Raw genomic sequence first — 14,956 nt, 5'->3', positions numbered from 1 at the left:
TTTTTTTGTCGGGGATGAACGCAGCCCTGTTCTTGATAATCTGCTGTGAAAACGTGGGAAAAGCTGACGAGGAAGAAGTTGGGTGATGCGATCTTTATATCGGCGGAGCAAAATACTTCATCGCTCTGTCTATAGCATGATTTCTGAAGATCATGTGACACTGAAGACTGGAGTAATGATGCTGAAAATACAGCTGCGCATCACAGAAATACATTACAGCTTAACAGATATTCACATAGAAAACCGTTATTTTAAATTGTAATAATATTTCACTGTTTTACTGTATTTTTGATCAAATAAATACAGCCTTGATGAGTAGAAGAAACTCAAAAACTGTAAAAATTCTTAATTATTCCAAACAAATATAACAATTTTTATAGCAACAAATATTAGACGATATTTGGTGAAATGTAATTAATAATATGGTGAAATATAAAAAAAAAATAAAAATTGTTTTTTTGAATCATTCAGTATAGATATCCCGATAGCTTCGACTGCACAGGAGTGTGTTACAGTAGTTGTATGTGTGTGTGATGTGTGTGTGCAGGTGTGTCAGAAGGTGGGTGAGATCTCTCTGCTGAAGCAGCAGCTGCGGGATAGTCAGGCCGAGGTGACGCAGCGGTCCGGAGAGATGGTGGCGCTGCGAGGGCAGCTGAAAGACCTCAACGCTCAGCTGAGAGAGCGAGAGGAGGCCGAGATCAGCCTCAAAGAGTCCTTCTGCACCAAAACCCTGGAGCTGGAGCGCTGCGAGGCCGAGCTGCAGACCATGCTGGCCGAGGTACCAACACTGAATCTAAAAGCATCACTGCAACACAGAAATGATGTTAGATGTGAGTTGAAGTGATGATGTAGACATCATAAAAAAATTTACAGATAATAAACAGACAAACATCTGTACATTATGATGTTCTCACTGCAACAAACAAACAAATGTGACCCTGGACCACAAAACCAGTCTTAAGTGTCAATTTTTCGAAATTGAGATGTATACATACATATTTGGCTGAGATACAACTATTTGAAAATCTGGAATCTGAGGGTGCAAAAAAATCTAAATATTGAGAAAATCATCTTTAAAGTTGTTCAAATGAAGTTCTTAGCAATGCATATTACTAATCAAAAATTAAGTTTTGATATATTTACGGTAGGAAATTTACAAAATATCTTCATGGAACATGATCTTTACTTAATATCCTAATGATTTTTGGCATAAAAGAAAAATGTATAATTTTGACCCATACAATGTATTGTTGGCTATTGCTACAAATATACCCCAGCGACTTAACACTGCTTTTGTGCTGCAGGGACACATATTTCCAGAGATCTTCTTACTATAGGGAGATGAGAGGGTCTGTATTACGTACTATTGGAGAAAGCGTAAAGGCTAACTCAGAACCAGGCTCTGGAGGAGCGCGTGGACAAGCTGGGAGCCCAGATCGCCTCGCCGTTGCCCCCAGAGCCTCCCGTGTCCGTCTCCATATCCCTGAGCTCTCCCACCCCGCCGGCGGAGGAGAAGAAACTGCCGGAGATGCACCAGCTGGCTCCGCCGTGGCCCGTGCCGACCCGACTGGAGAGGATCGAGTCGACGGAGATCTAATGCATCCCTGATTACAACTGCATTCAGTACAATCCAAAAACTGAACTGCTTCCGAGGACTGTCCAAGGATGCCCTGCTAGTCTGGGGCAGGTGTGTGGGTTGAGGGCAGGTTCGTTGGGTAGTTATGAGAGCGTGTGTGTGTGTGTGTGGCCTTATCAGGAGGAGGTCAGTTGCCAAGCGGAAAACACTCAGGGGATTCACGGACTGTTTCAGCTTCGTGTTTTTACAGGCTCGCGAGGGTTTAGGCGATTAAGAAGTCACCATCATTCCTAGGAATGTCCTTGTGTGATCACGGCATCTTCTGTACTCTGCAGCATTCAAACAATCAAAACTAGAGTCACCAGACTAAAACTGCAGGGAGTTTCTCTTAAAGTGAAGATCTCACATGGTGCTCAGACGCAACATGCGACGCGTTTAGGACCAAATCTTAGTGCTAGTCTCGAGAGTGTTTATGTTGATGTTCGTCGGGCCGCAGAAAGTACACAGAGGTGCAGAACAAACTAAACAGATTATTCAAAAGATTTGATGCTTTTGAAAGAAGTCTGTTTTGCTCAGCAAGGCTGCATTTAATTGATCAAAAATACGGTAGAAAATGTGAAATATTATTACAATTTAGAATAGCCAAATGTTCTATGTGAATAAAAATGTATTGCTGCGACGTCATTATTGTAGTCTTCAGTGTCACATGATCCTTCAGAAATCATTCTACACTCTGAAAACAAATGCTTTGGCTCAACAAAATAAAGTAATGCAGTAGTTTGCATGAATGTTTTTGAGTTATGACAACTTGTAGCAAAATTACATTCACCAACAAACTACATTAAGTTAGATAATTTGTAGCATAAACACAATTTTTTAATTGATTACTCAAAAATATTTTGTTACAATTAATTTCAACACATCTGCTATCCATATCTAAATCTTATCTATTTTATTTTTTTAAGAAGGGTCAGCTGATGCAGACATTTCAGTTTAAATGACATGCAATATTAAATATTTTATATTTCATAAATTTTACATTTCAGTTTAAATTACATGCGGTATTCAGCTATGTAATCAGAATAAAAAGATCAATTAACACAGAAAGTTCTATTTAAATTACACTCAATATTAACGATGTAATACAAATTTAAAAATCAATGCAGAAATTTAAATTACACTCAATATTAATGATGAAAAAAAAAATGAAAAGCAGAATATTAAATTGATGTAATAAAAATAGAAACTTCAGTTTAAAGTACAATCAATATTAAGTTGATGTAATGATCCAGATTATTATGTCAGCAGTTTAAATTTTCATGGAAACCATCATAATTTTATTTTTTAGGATTCACAGATGAATAGGAAGTTAAAAAGAACAGCATTTATTTAAAATATAATTTATTTGACATTATAAATGTCTTTACTGTCACTTTTGATCAATTTAAGGCGTCCTTGATGAATAAAAGTATTCAATCGTACTGACCCTGAGCTTTTGAATGGTAGCGTATCAGACTCAGAATGCATTGTTGCGACGCATAATGAATTGCTCTTCTCAGAATACAGTGAAATGAGCTGTTGTTTGCATCCGTGTGCTTGTATAGAGTATGTTTGGAGTGTGGGACAGAGGAGCGCTCAACCCTCCTGCTCTATTGCCCAAAGCAGCGGCGGAGGACGTGTATTCATTTCAACTCAGAACGTACTGTATCACCTGAATGTTGTTTTTGCCCTTTTCTATGTTTTGAGCTACGTAGAGTAAACTAGAACGAAACAATAAGTCAATATGTTAGTGCACCTGTCGCTTCGGTCTCAGACCATCCTGCTTTTAAACTGAGGACTCGGTTGTTGTGAACAACAGCTACTGAATGAGGTTTGGTTGATGAAGCTGCTAGACTTATGGACAGCGGCTGAGCCAAAACTGTGCAGAGGGCGACGGGTCGATCTGGAATGAGTCAACGGATTATATTTAAATATGACTTTGCATTCTTCCAAAAAGAGCATATAATATGTGTCAATGTATGCTTCCTGAAAGTATCATTTAGAATATTTCACTTTAAAAATGTCATATGCAGTAGATTGATTTAAATGTGTTAAAGTAAGTGCAGAGTGCACAGAAATCACGTGGAATATTTGAAGGGTTTGTGAAGACTGAGATTGTTATACGACGCGTACTGTTTCTGCAGTGTGTATATTCTGTCGTATACAACAGCGCACACTCGGCTCGATACTGTTTCCCACAATGCAAAGTGTATGGACTGACTTTGCATTAACAGTGTGATGACTGAATGGGAAATTTGGTCAAAATGCAAAATCATTGTGACTTTTTTTTTTCATCTCAATTCTTGCCGTTTTTCTTGCAGTTGCGAGTTTAAATCTTGCAAACCTGACTTTTGTCCTTGCAATTCTGAGAAAATTAAGAATTACAAGATTTTAATTATGAGATATAAAGTAATTATTGCAAGATGTAAAACTTGCAGGAAAGTCTGAAGTCCTTTGAGATATAAACTTGCAGTTTGCAAAAAAAAAAAAAAAGGGTAATTGCAACTTTTTATCTATTTATATAAATGGACTTTTCTTGCAATTCTTTTCTCAAAATTGCAATGCATGACGTCAGAAATTGTGAGATTATCAATTGAAAATGTGAAAAACAGTTGAAAATGATCTTTAACGTATCTTACAATTCTGACTTTTTTCAGAACTGAGAGTTATGACTGAATTGTGAGATATAAAGTCATTAACGTGAGACGAAATGTCAGAATAGCGAGATATAAACTTGTGAGAATTGTGAAATATAAAGTAACAATTCTGACTTTTTTCAGAACTGAGAGTTATGACTGAATTGTGAGATATAAAGTCATTAACGTGAGACGAAATGTCAGAATAGCGAGATATAAACTTGAGAATTGTGAAATATAAAGTCATTATTGCGAGATATAAACTAAAAATTGTGATGTATAATCTTGCAGTACAAATTTTTATTTGCAATTCTAGCAATTTTGACTTTTTATCTCACAATTCTGATATTTTTCTCGCTCAGAATTGTGAGATACGAATTCAAAATTGTGAGAAAAAAATAGTCAAGCTAACTATGACTTTTTATCGTACAATTTTGTCTTCTTTTCCCAGTTGCATGTTTACATCTTGCAATTCTGAGAAAACGAAGAATTATTATTATTGCGAGATATAAACTCCAAAGTATAAAATATATAATAAACTCATAATGCAGAGATAAAAAGTCAAGCTCGTTTCTGCCACGGAATAAAAAAATTATTTATTTTTTCTCGCAATTACAAGTTTGGGTCCCACTTTATATTAAGTGTCCCTAATACCTGTGTACTTACATAGTAACTAGATGTGTACGTAGTATGTAACCACAGTGTAAGTACACATTGCTACATAGTATCTACAGCTGTAATGTTTGTGTAACTACACACTGAATGGTATGTGTAAATACAAATGTGTAACAGGACATTGGTAACAACACTTTTTGGTAATGAAAGTGTTACACTTTATATTAAGTAAACAATTCCTATGGATTTATCATGTAATTACTCTGATGTTACACAGCAGCAGCCAGTAAGTTAGGCTTTACATATAAATTGTGGTTGGTGTCCAGAATGTTACACTTTATATTAACTCCTCCCACTTTACATATCCCTAAACCTACCCATCTCCACCCCCTGGATTAAATTGTTCCAATTATTCTTATACATATTGTTGTTACAAAATGTAGTTATATATGTCCTGTTACACATTTGTACTTACACAAACCATTCGGAGGGTTGTTACATATGTGTAGTTACACAAACATTACAGCTGTAGATACTATGTAGCAATGTGTACTTGCACTGTGGTTACATACTACGTACACATCTAGTTACTATGTAAGTACACAGGTATTAGGGACACTTAATATAAAGTGGGACCCACGTTTGTATTTATATTAAAACAGTTCAAATTGTGAGATTTAAAAAAAATCGCACTTACCTTTTTAATTTCTTTATTCTGTTGCAGAAGTAAGCGTCCGTAGAATGCCACGTGCACTGTATACTCACTATTTTAAAACAAATTACACATTAAGCGTCTTATGAATAAAAACTGCTATGTTGCTTTTTTAATACAAATCTGTGTAAAAGCATGTAATCAAATCAAGAAGGATTGTATGAGGACGGTTCTGTCATCACACTGGAAATAGACGGTTAAGCGTGCAGTATGTAGTATGCAGTGTGCAGTATGCAGTGTGCTCTCTTGTATAGAAACAGCACAAGTCGTATGCTTGAATGTTTTTCCGAACACGGCCAGATAACAAATGCACTACAAGCTCTGACGAGGGACAAACGCTATTGGTAGCATTTTACAGAACACCTTTTGTCACAAAGTCTTGAAATAAGCTACAGAAGTTATTCCATTGAACCAAATCGAAGACTTTCACTGATATTTCTTTAACACAGCCACCCCGTGAGAGAGATTCCTCTCTTTTGCATATCGGAAACAAGCACAAACAAGCGATTAATTTCCCTCAACTGTAGAAATGCAATAGAAAGGTTGACGTGGAGCATCTCTCCCAGCGCTCGTGCGTCTTCTATTCTATCATGCCTTATTTGAGATAATCATTGCAGCTTTATGACACTAGGTGTTACGAGAGAAAGCCACACTGTCTCTGCTGTCTTCGGCCACATTTGCTGCTATGTGCTTCTGTTGTGTTCTTGGTAGAGACAAAGGCAGTCGACTGCATGTAAATATCACTGTTCCTTATGTGTACAGAACTATTCTATCCAAATATACCGAGCTAATGCGTGTAATGAGACTGACATGTCAGCTTTTATTTTTCAAAAGTATTAATATAGGAGTATAATATACATATATGAATCTTAAAACCTTCGATCGGTTATATTACGGTAAAGTCATACATTCGAGAGTCCGGTATGTCTTCTTTTCCCTTTTCTCGATCAGTTTTTGTAAACATTTCATTTTTTCCCTTTCGTTCTATTTTCAGAATTTGCGTGAGAAGAGCATATCTTAGCAAATATTAATTTAAATAATAAAGATGTGGATAAGAAATTTGTCTCTTCATGATTTTCTTTTAAAATAAACCTCCACGTGTCGAGTAGCCTACACTTGATGTACAATTACTGAAATGACAAATTATCAAGTTATCAAATTTCTCAACTCCCAATGAGACCGCACGCATCCTTTTATGAAATATTAGGTCAAATAAAAACCTCTAAAGTGAATTAAACTACAGCAGAAATTGTTATTTTAAATAACTAATTGCTTACATTTTTGTCTTGTTTGTGATTTGTGTGTTTAGATTTTTAGATTTGTTCCTTACAAACATGTTATAGCATATATGGTGTTTTACAGTTACTGTTAAAACTAAAAAAATAATAAATAAAAAAAAAAAAAAAATTTGAGTAAACTACAGCAGAAATTGTTATTTTAAATAACTAATTGCTTACATTTTTGTCTTGTTTGTGATTTGTGTGTTTAGATTTTTAGATTTGTTCCTTACAAACATGTTATAGCATATGTGTTTTACAGTTACTGTTAAAACTAAAAAAATCATAAATTAAAAAAAAAAAAAAATTTGAGAATTGTTTTTATATATATATTTATTATGTGTATTGTATTGCACAATTACTGCCCAGCAGGCACACAACGTCATAAGATAAGATTGATATTTGGTTCAATTTCGGTTGCGACGCCGGGTGACCAAAATTCAATGTAAATTCAACGTCTAATGTCAATGTTAAATTGATGTCCAATACCGACGTCAGCTGACGTTGATATTTTGTTGTTTTTAGGTTGTGTAACCAAAATCCAATGTTAAGTCAACGTCAAATATTGACGTCAACCCGATTTTCATTTTCAAACAGAAATCAAGCTTTAAATATCTCACTTTTAATTTTCTTGTTTTTTTAAACGCACATGTAAGAAGCCTTTATTTCGGCGAAAATTAATGTGAAATTCAGTTGTTACAACTGGATTAAATTTTTGTTTAACGAAGCGAAATAGTGAATCTGTTGTTGGGTTTATTAAATGACACGAGAATCTCCTCATATTATATTGAGTGTTAGATGGTCGTTTATGGTCTGTTTATGGTCTCTTCTGTGTCAGTCAGTTGAAAGTACAGAATCGCAAATGTAATAGATGAAATAGATTGTTACGAAATTAATATTATGTATTTTTTATTTATGATATATAATGTCCTGGCTGCTCTTTTCCATTTACTAATAATGACTAGAAGCATTTGCTATCAAACTCAAAAGTTACCCAAAAAAAACATAGGCCTACATAGGATAAATAGACTATTTTTTCTTAAATCTTAAGTCTTGTAAAAGCATGCACAGACCCACATTTAAAGTCACCATGAAATAAAAATTCCAATTATTTATTAATTTTTAAATTATTTATTTATTTAACTTATTACAATATTCATTATACAAGATTTATTCATGCACATTTTTTTTTCAATCATACACCCTCTTAATCTTTAACTTAAAACATTAAATATTCATATTGAATAGTGACAATATTTTAGACCATTTTTGACAGTTTAAATATTGTTTTTAATCACCTGGCTGATCTACATTGTGTAAAATCTTTGCATTTCAGCAAGCTTGTGTATCATCTTGTGTATTTCATTTGCTATCATTGAGTTGACTAGTCTTGAGACGCGAGAGCCAATGATAGTATAATTTGTCAAAACTTATGAGATGCATAAAGACTACGATGATTTGATTGGATTTTTGTTCCTGTTTTGCAGATTTAACTGAAATATTTCACATTTGCTGCAGCTTTTCTAGAAATGTTGCATAACAATAATTTAGCCAGAATTTGTTTTTGTTCAGAAGAACATTAAAAGTGAGCGTTAACACCGTTGGTCTTTCAAATTAAAAACAAAAATCCCTTTTATGATCCTTTCCAGTGCCTGCTGTTGATGTCTGCAACAGTGCTGTTCTATCATGTGTCAAAGCGCTGTCTTTAAGTCCACGTGCAATGCATTTCCATCTTTAGATCCCAGCGTTCCTCTACCGTGGGCCACTCAGAAACTGAAGAAGAACTGTCTTGTAATCTCCCCTTAAACCCTGCTGTCCGTCAGCAGCATAGCCCATACAGTATCACTACCTCAAGATGGCTCTCCAGCACCAAGAACACGCTGTTAAACAACCGAGCAACATCCGTTCCAACCCCAAAGAGCCAAGCATCAACAGCGACCCACAAGCCTTTCAGAGATGTCGGTCTGAATACCGCAACATGACCCATGACCCATCCCAACGCTCATCTACTGTATGTAGACCTCAATGAAGCCTTGTTAGTTCTTCATAAAGTCACGGTACAAAAAGGCAACATGGAACCTTCAGAAGTAACCAATTTCTTGTCCAAACTTGGTCAGATTCCCCAAGAACAGGCCGTGGTCGTAAGGGGCGATGAGATTCAACACACTCCTGCGGTACAGCGTGGAGATCCTGCAAAGCTTCACGACGCCGCAGTTATTGGATGCGCTGAGGGCCTTCGTGAACTTAGGCTTGCCTCAATCCCATAGCATTCTGGGATTGTACGAAACTGAGTTCTGTCGGCGAGACTGAGCTTCACCATTTGCTGCTCACGGCCGACTTGTGGCGATGCCTCGGTCGAGCTGTTCCTAAGTACCTCGAGAGGCTCTTTGACAACGTGAGCCGAAACTTGAAACCAGATGGGTGTTCCAGAGTTGGTTCAACTCTTGTACATAATCGGAGAAGGCAGGAGATGTCCGGATACACCTGGTTCAACCCCTTGAGTCCTTACTTATCCGTCATTTGAGCCAGTTGAAGCCTGAAGAGCTGGGCGCTGTTTGCTTAGGCCTCTTCAAATCACAATGCTCCCTGTCCGAGAGAGCGACACGCCGGCTTATAGACAGGGTGCTTGTTGTAGTTGAGGATATGAGTGATTTCGGCATCGTTAATGTAATGAAGCTTATGCGGTTTAGCTATCTAGACCATCTCCCGTGGTTGGAGGCCATGGGATCGGAGGTTCCTTGACGTGCCCCGCAAATGGAGGTTCAAGGTCTTATGCATATCGTCTTGGCTTGCTCCGCTCTGCACTACCGGGATAATCGCTTTCTCTTGGCTGTGGCCAAACGATTACCCAACGTGGTCAGTCGATGCCGGAGTAAAGATGCTGCAAAGATGCTGTGGGCCTTTGGGACTTTAGGAGTCCTTCCCAACCAATGTCCCAACCTTTATCCGTGTCTCACTGCGATCTTACGAGAACGCCAAGCTGAGTTTCAACGATACCCCGAACATCTGTTGACAGCTCTGCTCGGACTTGCTTTTGCCGGAGTATTCCCCGAAGACCTACTCAGTCTGGCTTTAAGCGCAGAGTTTGTCAACAAGGCTTGTAATTCCCAAGAGCTTGAGCTGAAGAAAGACTTATTCACCTTAGATGGAACTGTAGGCTTGGAGTTGCCCAAGTTGACAGTCCCAAGACTTAGTCTTGCAATTCGGGAAGAAGTGACCAAACAGCTGTGGGATTTCACTCAATCGGATATCTGCCAGAAGCCCGAGGTGCTCGAGGCTGAAGATGTGTTGCGGAATCTTCTTGGTTGAGAGATGTTTGTGCGCAAAACACATGATTCTTCCGCACTTGCGCTCGATTGATCTGGAAGTGCACTTAGACCGAAATGACCAGCCTGTTCCTGTATCCTCCGGACATTGCCAACAAAATCTCGCCTCTCAAAACTTGAATGCAAGGCTCTCTGGAGTCACCATAACTGACGACCTACTAGCTCAACTAACTAATACACGAAAGACTCCAGTGCAGCCATCTAACCAGTTCTTCCAAAATCCAGAGATTTACACCGTCGAACCGGTCCATGAGAGAGAAAGTATTTTCAATGTGGGTATTGACTTGACAGACGATCTTCTGATGGCGCTGACCAAATCCCAAAAGCATTCGTCTCACCTGGACGATTCTAAACCATCGATTCAGAGACTTGCTGTTCAGGTGACACATAAGAACCACTATTGCGACAGGACTGAGCAGTTGCTTGGATTACATGCACTCAAAAGGAGACAATTGGCGCTGGCTGGATACAGAGTCGTAGAGTTGCCTCATTGGGAAGGGTTTCCCTTGCTGCGACGCTCTTATGCCGAGAAACACACCTATCAGCACTGCAAGATATTCAGCTGTTCTGACTCTAAAAAATAGACTGATCGATTTCTCTACATATACAAACTACCAGGTGTTACTCAACATACGGCTAACATTTCTGCTTCATAGTTAACCACAGCATTGGTGTTTTTTGTTGTTGTTTTGATTAAACGATTATGTGATTGTATTGTCAATAGTGCTGTCAAACGATTAATCGCGATTAATTGGATCCCAAATAAAAGTTTTTGTTTACATAATATGTGTGTGTACTGTGTATATTTATTATGTCTATATAAATACACACACACATACAGTATATATTTTGAAAATATTTGCATGTATATACATTATTTATATTCTTATATTTTATATTATATATAAATATATTTAATATATAAACATTTAATATATACATGCATGTGTTTGTATTTATATATGCATAATAAATAAACACAGTATACACGCATATATTATGTAAACAAAAACTTTGATTTTGGATGCGATTAATTGTTTGACAGCACTAATTGTCAATAAAAGTAAAATTGTGCTTTACAGTGTTTGTTACCTAGTTCTATGATATGAGTGCTTTTTGTTTGATTTTTCATTATTAACGATGATTAGGTTAACCCTCCTGTTTAAAACTACAAGCCACATTGGTTTCCATGCAAGTTGCCAAAAATCGACACTATGAAAAATACTAAAGATTCAAGGAAAAACGTAAAAACTGTATTGTAGCCTGCCAGAGATTAAAAACTATAAATATGTGAGCAATATAATAATTCCCATCTGTTTTTTTATTGTTATTTCTATTGTGTTAGGGGTCAATTTGTACTGTGCATTTTTGCTATGGTTCTCAAACCCATTGTGAGAGTAAATGAGTTTCTCACACTTATTTTCAATGCTACATCAATCTAGTACTTTGACAGAGTTTTTGATTGTGAAACAGTGAATTTTCTTTGGATGAAACCGAAGGCAAGTCTCAATTCCAAGTAAACTTTGACTCTTAAATTTCATAAGTTTGCATGCATTTAATATTTTGTTGTTTGACAAGCAACAATAAAGGTTTTCTGTTGTTTACCTGACTCTAGTGTTTTTTAGAAATGTTGATTTTTGGCAAATTTTAGGGAGCCATTAGGGATCAATTCGACCCCAACACAAGAGTTGTAACAAAATTGTTACAGCCTTTCCAAATTGACCCAACACATGGAATGACACAACTGAGACAGGCTTGTACTATATAGTCAATGTTACACATAACACACAAATTCTCAGTATTTCATGACCTCAAGCGCTGGCTGAATTAAAAAAAAATAAATAAATTTTATGGTTAGTACATAATAAACATCAGAGAAAAGACTCAACTGTTGAAGAAATCCATGAAGTGTATTTGCCGGAAGATTGGGTCCCCGATATGTCAACTATGGTCAATATTTCAGCTCAGTTCTGTGCAATAAACAAACCTTTTCTGAAAAAGGCTTTTCATAATATACAACAAATCACAAGTTCAATGTGAAAATAATAATGCATGGTGAATAATAATTTGACATGGTGAGGTCTCATCAATTGTGATGCAGATTTACACTTTCCAATCACCGTTGGTGTCTAAATGACATTAGTAAGTGTGTATGACACAACATAAAGTTTTTTTTTACTATTTAACTTCCGCTTCCTTCTGTTGATTTCTCAGTGCAGTTTGTTGTGGAAGGCAACATCAGAGATATATCTAGCATATCTTTTTTTCATGGTCTCATCATTGTACCGTGATTGAAGCTGAGGTTATGTAGGCTTATATTCACTAGATGTGTCAAGTTTTTGTGCAGATATTTTTTATTGATTGATCATTTTATATATTCTAAAGCATCTGAAGGATGGTGCCTGATCAGGTAAGTGTACTAGCATAACTTTAGCGCCCTAACTTTATTTTATAATGAAATGTTACTAAAAGACTCTGTTCCAAACTTATCGCTTTTGGGACCTTGAATGAGACACTTTCCCCGCCACGTTTCTCTGCTGGGATTGTCCATGGAAGTATTTTATTGTAACAAAATAAAATAAAATAAAAATAACATTTAAGAAAATCCAGATTTAAATAATATTTTACAAGACACCAATGGTTGAAAATCAGAATTATTTCCACACAATTATATCCAATGGCATGACATGATGATCCTATGATCACCTTACTTCATTAGCACTGTTGGTAGATGAAAATATATCACCCAAGCATGCATAAAAATGCTAAATCAATTAAGAAATGTAAACAAAAAAAAGGAAACAATAATATGTCAGAATTAAGGATTTTGTATTACATGAAATGCAGTCATACTAGATTCAGAATTGTTTCTTATCCTTGCATCAACACGAAAGCCAATTATTTGTTGTTTGCACGCAGATAGTTTTGCTCACACTCTGCTAATGAGTCACCAAACCACAACAATATCATTGTGAATGTGCCATATATTGATGCATGCATTTGGCACACATCTGATTCTCTTTTGACCCTCAATGATTAGTTACTTATTTGCTTTGTATCAGTTAAATAAACTATTACCTAAATATTATAGTGATTGGTAAATGTTGCCATAATCAAACATTTATTTATAACGACACAAAGTTGTATAATTCATTTATAAGACATGTAAAAAGCAGGATAATGTACAGACAATTGCTTATATACACAATATACAATTTGACTTTACTGACTCCCCAAATATTCAAACCCATAACATCTGCTTCTATTTGAGAATAGAAGAGTTAGATATTTAATGTGTATCTGACATTTCAGTAAAAACGCACGAAATATCTAAACCTGTGAAGAATGGGTGTTTTATCATAAGTTTTAATAAAATATTCCGATTTCTTGGCATGCTTCTAATGCAGCACCGTTCATCGTCCCGCCCCCATCCAGAATCTTCACAGACTGACACTGACGCAAACCAATCAAATCCTTACAGTTCGCCTCATCTGATGACGTCGCTGCCACCAGTACGTGTGCAAATCAGCATCAGCCAGCGTGCAACGCTCAGCCAATCAGCGCCTTCCAACGAGCTGCTCTCCGACCAATGGCGAGGCTCCACGACGGGGAAGCGCTTACGGCTTATAAACAGGCGAGCGAGCGCCGTGAGTTACAGTCGAGACTCCGAGAAAACACGAGAAACACACGCCCTTGAGATTATTAGTGCTTATTACTACAGTTCTCAGGTAAGAATATATCTCATTTACACTCTTAATTTAAGCGGGTTATCTTACAAAAAGCTGTAAAGATCAAATGAACCCGTTATAGCGGTTTTGACTGGATCGGTGGTGTTGAGAAACGGTTAAAAACCGTTGCCTCAGTTGGTAGACTAAAAAAAAAAAATATATTTATGTAAATATAAATGTACAAAAAAGATTATAAGTGCGTCTTGCTTGTAATGTTCATTCATTCGATAGTAACCGGTAAGACCAAACGAATGAATGATTTTATCTTAATTAGGTTTTTATCTCAAGTAAATGTGTTTTAAGTTGTTAAGGACTTTTGGTATAAATATCATAATATTAATATGTGGAGTAAATAGTAAAAGTGAAGATTTTATTTGATGATGGTGATGAATCAGCACCCACGAGGTTGAATTTGAGACTAGTACAGAATCTGGTTTAGTTAATGACTGCTTCATATTTTTTTAACAAATGGTGTCTATTGTTTACATTGCTATTGGCCTTAAGTAAATATGTATTTAGTTTTTTCACATTTGTATATTTTATCCACTTAATATGCATTTGCAGTTGAACTCAATGCAGCCATTCATGTCTTTTTTTTGGTTTAACTATCAAGAAGAAAATGACCAGATAATTAGTTTTTGCATGAAAATGCATTGCTTGATGATTATATAAATGATCCAGCCAGTGAGTGACGTGTGCTTCATTATGTACCTGCCCTGACCTGTGACCTTTATTTTTACAGAAATTAGTGGAGATTTGACACAAGATCAACGTCAAAATGCGATTGGTCTGCCTGTTCCTGCTGGTGGCCGGCAGCGTGTTTGCCGAAGAGGACGACAAGAAGGAAAGTATTGGGACCGTGATTGGAATAGACCTCGGGACGACCTACTCGTGGTGAGAATGAGTTTGGATTTATTATATACAGGGGTCACGGGGTCATTAAAATGGATTTGCAAGACAAGGGAGAAGCGTGCATATTTATATACTTCTATATTATTATTATTATTTTTTTTTAAATTTTTTTTTTAATTATTTTTATTTGTTTAT

At 36.4% G+C, this 14,956-nt stretch overlaps 3 protein-coding genes across 7 annotated transcripts in view; all 3 read left to right on the top strand.

Annotated features, from left to right (window-relative positions):
* Positions 1 to 1,597, top strand: part of lzts3a (leucine zipper, putative tumor suppressor family member 3a) — a 14,145-nt gene extending 12,548 nt beyond the window's left edge. The window contains exons 5-6 of the mRNA XM_016484509.1: positions 548 to 778; positions 1,400 to 1,597. Of these exons, the coding sequence (XP_016339995.1) occupies positions 548 to 778; positions 1,400 to 1,597 (429 nt within the window). The remainder of the gene's footprint in view (positions 1 to 547; positions 779 to 1,399) is intronic.
* Positions 1,598 to 8,609: 7,012 nt separating this feature from the next.
* On the top strand, positions 8,610 to 10,765 carry LOC107687253 (FAST kinase domain-containing protein 5). Its single transcript, XM_074186997.1, is given in 7 exon segments — positions 8,610 to 8,869; positions 8,871 to 9,007; positions 9,009 to 9,152; positions 9,154 to 9,265; positions 9,267 to 9,338; positions 9,340 to 10,179; positions 10,181 to 10,765. Coding segments are annotated over 7 exon segments (2,049 nt in total). The 5' UTR covers positions 8,610 to 8,710.
* A 3,042-nt stretch (positions 10,766 to 13,807) lies between these two features.
* Positions 13,808 to 14,956, top strand: part of hspa5 (heat shock protein 5) — an 8,285-nt gene continuing 7,136 nt past the window's right edge. For 2 of the 5 annotated variants that reach the window (XM_016484467.1, XM_016484466.1), the window contains exons 1-2: positions 13,811 to 13,909; positions 14,652 to 14,803. In XM_016484467.1, coding sequence (XP_016339953.1) covers positions 14,688 to 14,803 — 116 coding nt within the window. In that variant the 5' untranslated portion in view covers positions 13,811 to 13,909; positions 14,652 to 14,687. Of the gene's footprint in view, positions 13,910 to 14,639; positions 14,804 to 14,956 lie in introns of all 5 variants that reach the window. The other 3 variants (XM_016484465.1, XM_016484463.1, XM_016484464.1) reach the window with 3 other exon arrangements.

The sequence above is a fragment of the Sinocyclocheilus anshuiensis genome, unplaced genomic scaffold, assembly GCF_001515605.1.
Source record: "Sinocyclocheilus anshuiensis isolate Anshui unplaced genomic scaffold, SAMN03320099.WGS_v1.1 scaffold745, whole genome shotgun sequence".
NCBI classification, from domain to species: domain Eukaryota; kingdom Metazoa; phylum Chordata; class Actinopteri; order Cypriniformes; family Cyprinidae; genus Sinocyclocheilus; species Sinocyclocheilus anshuiensis.
Note: the sequence above shows the minus strand (reverse complement) of the source record. Positions and strands in the feature narration are given on the sequence as shown.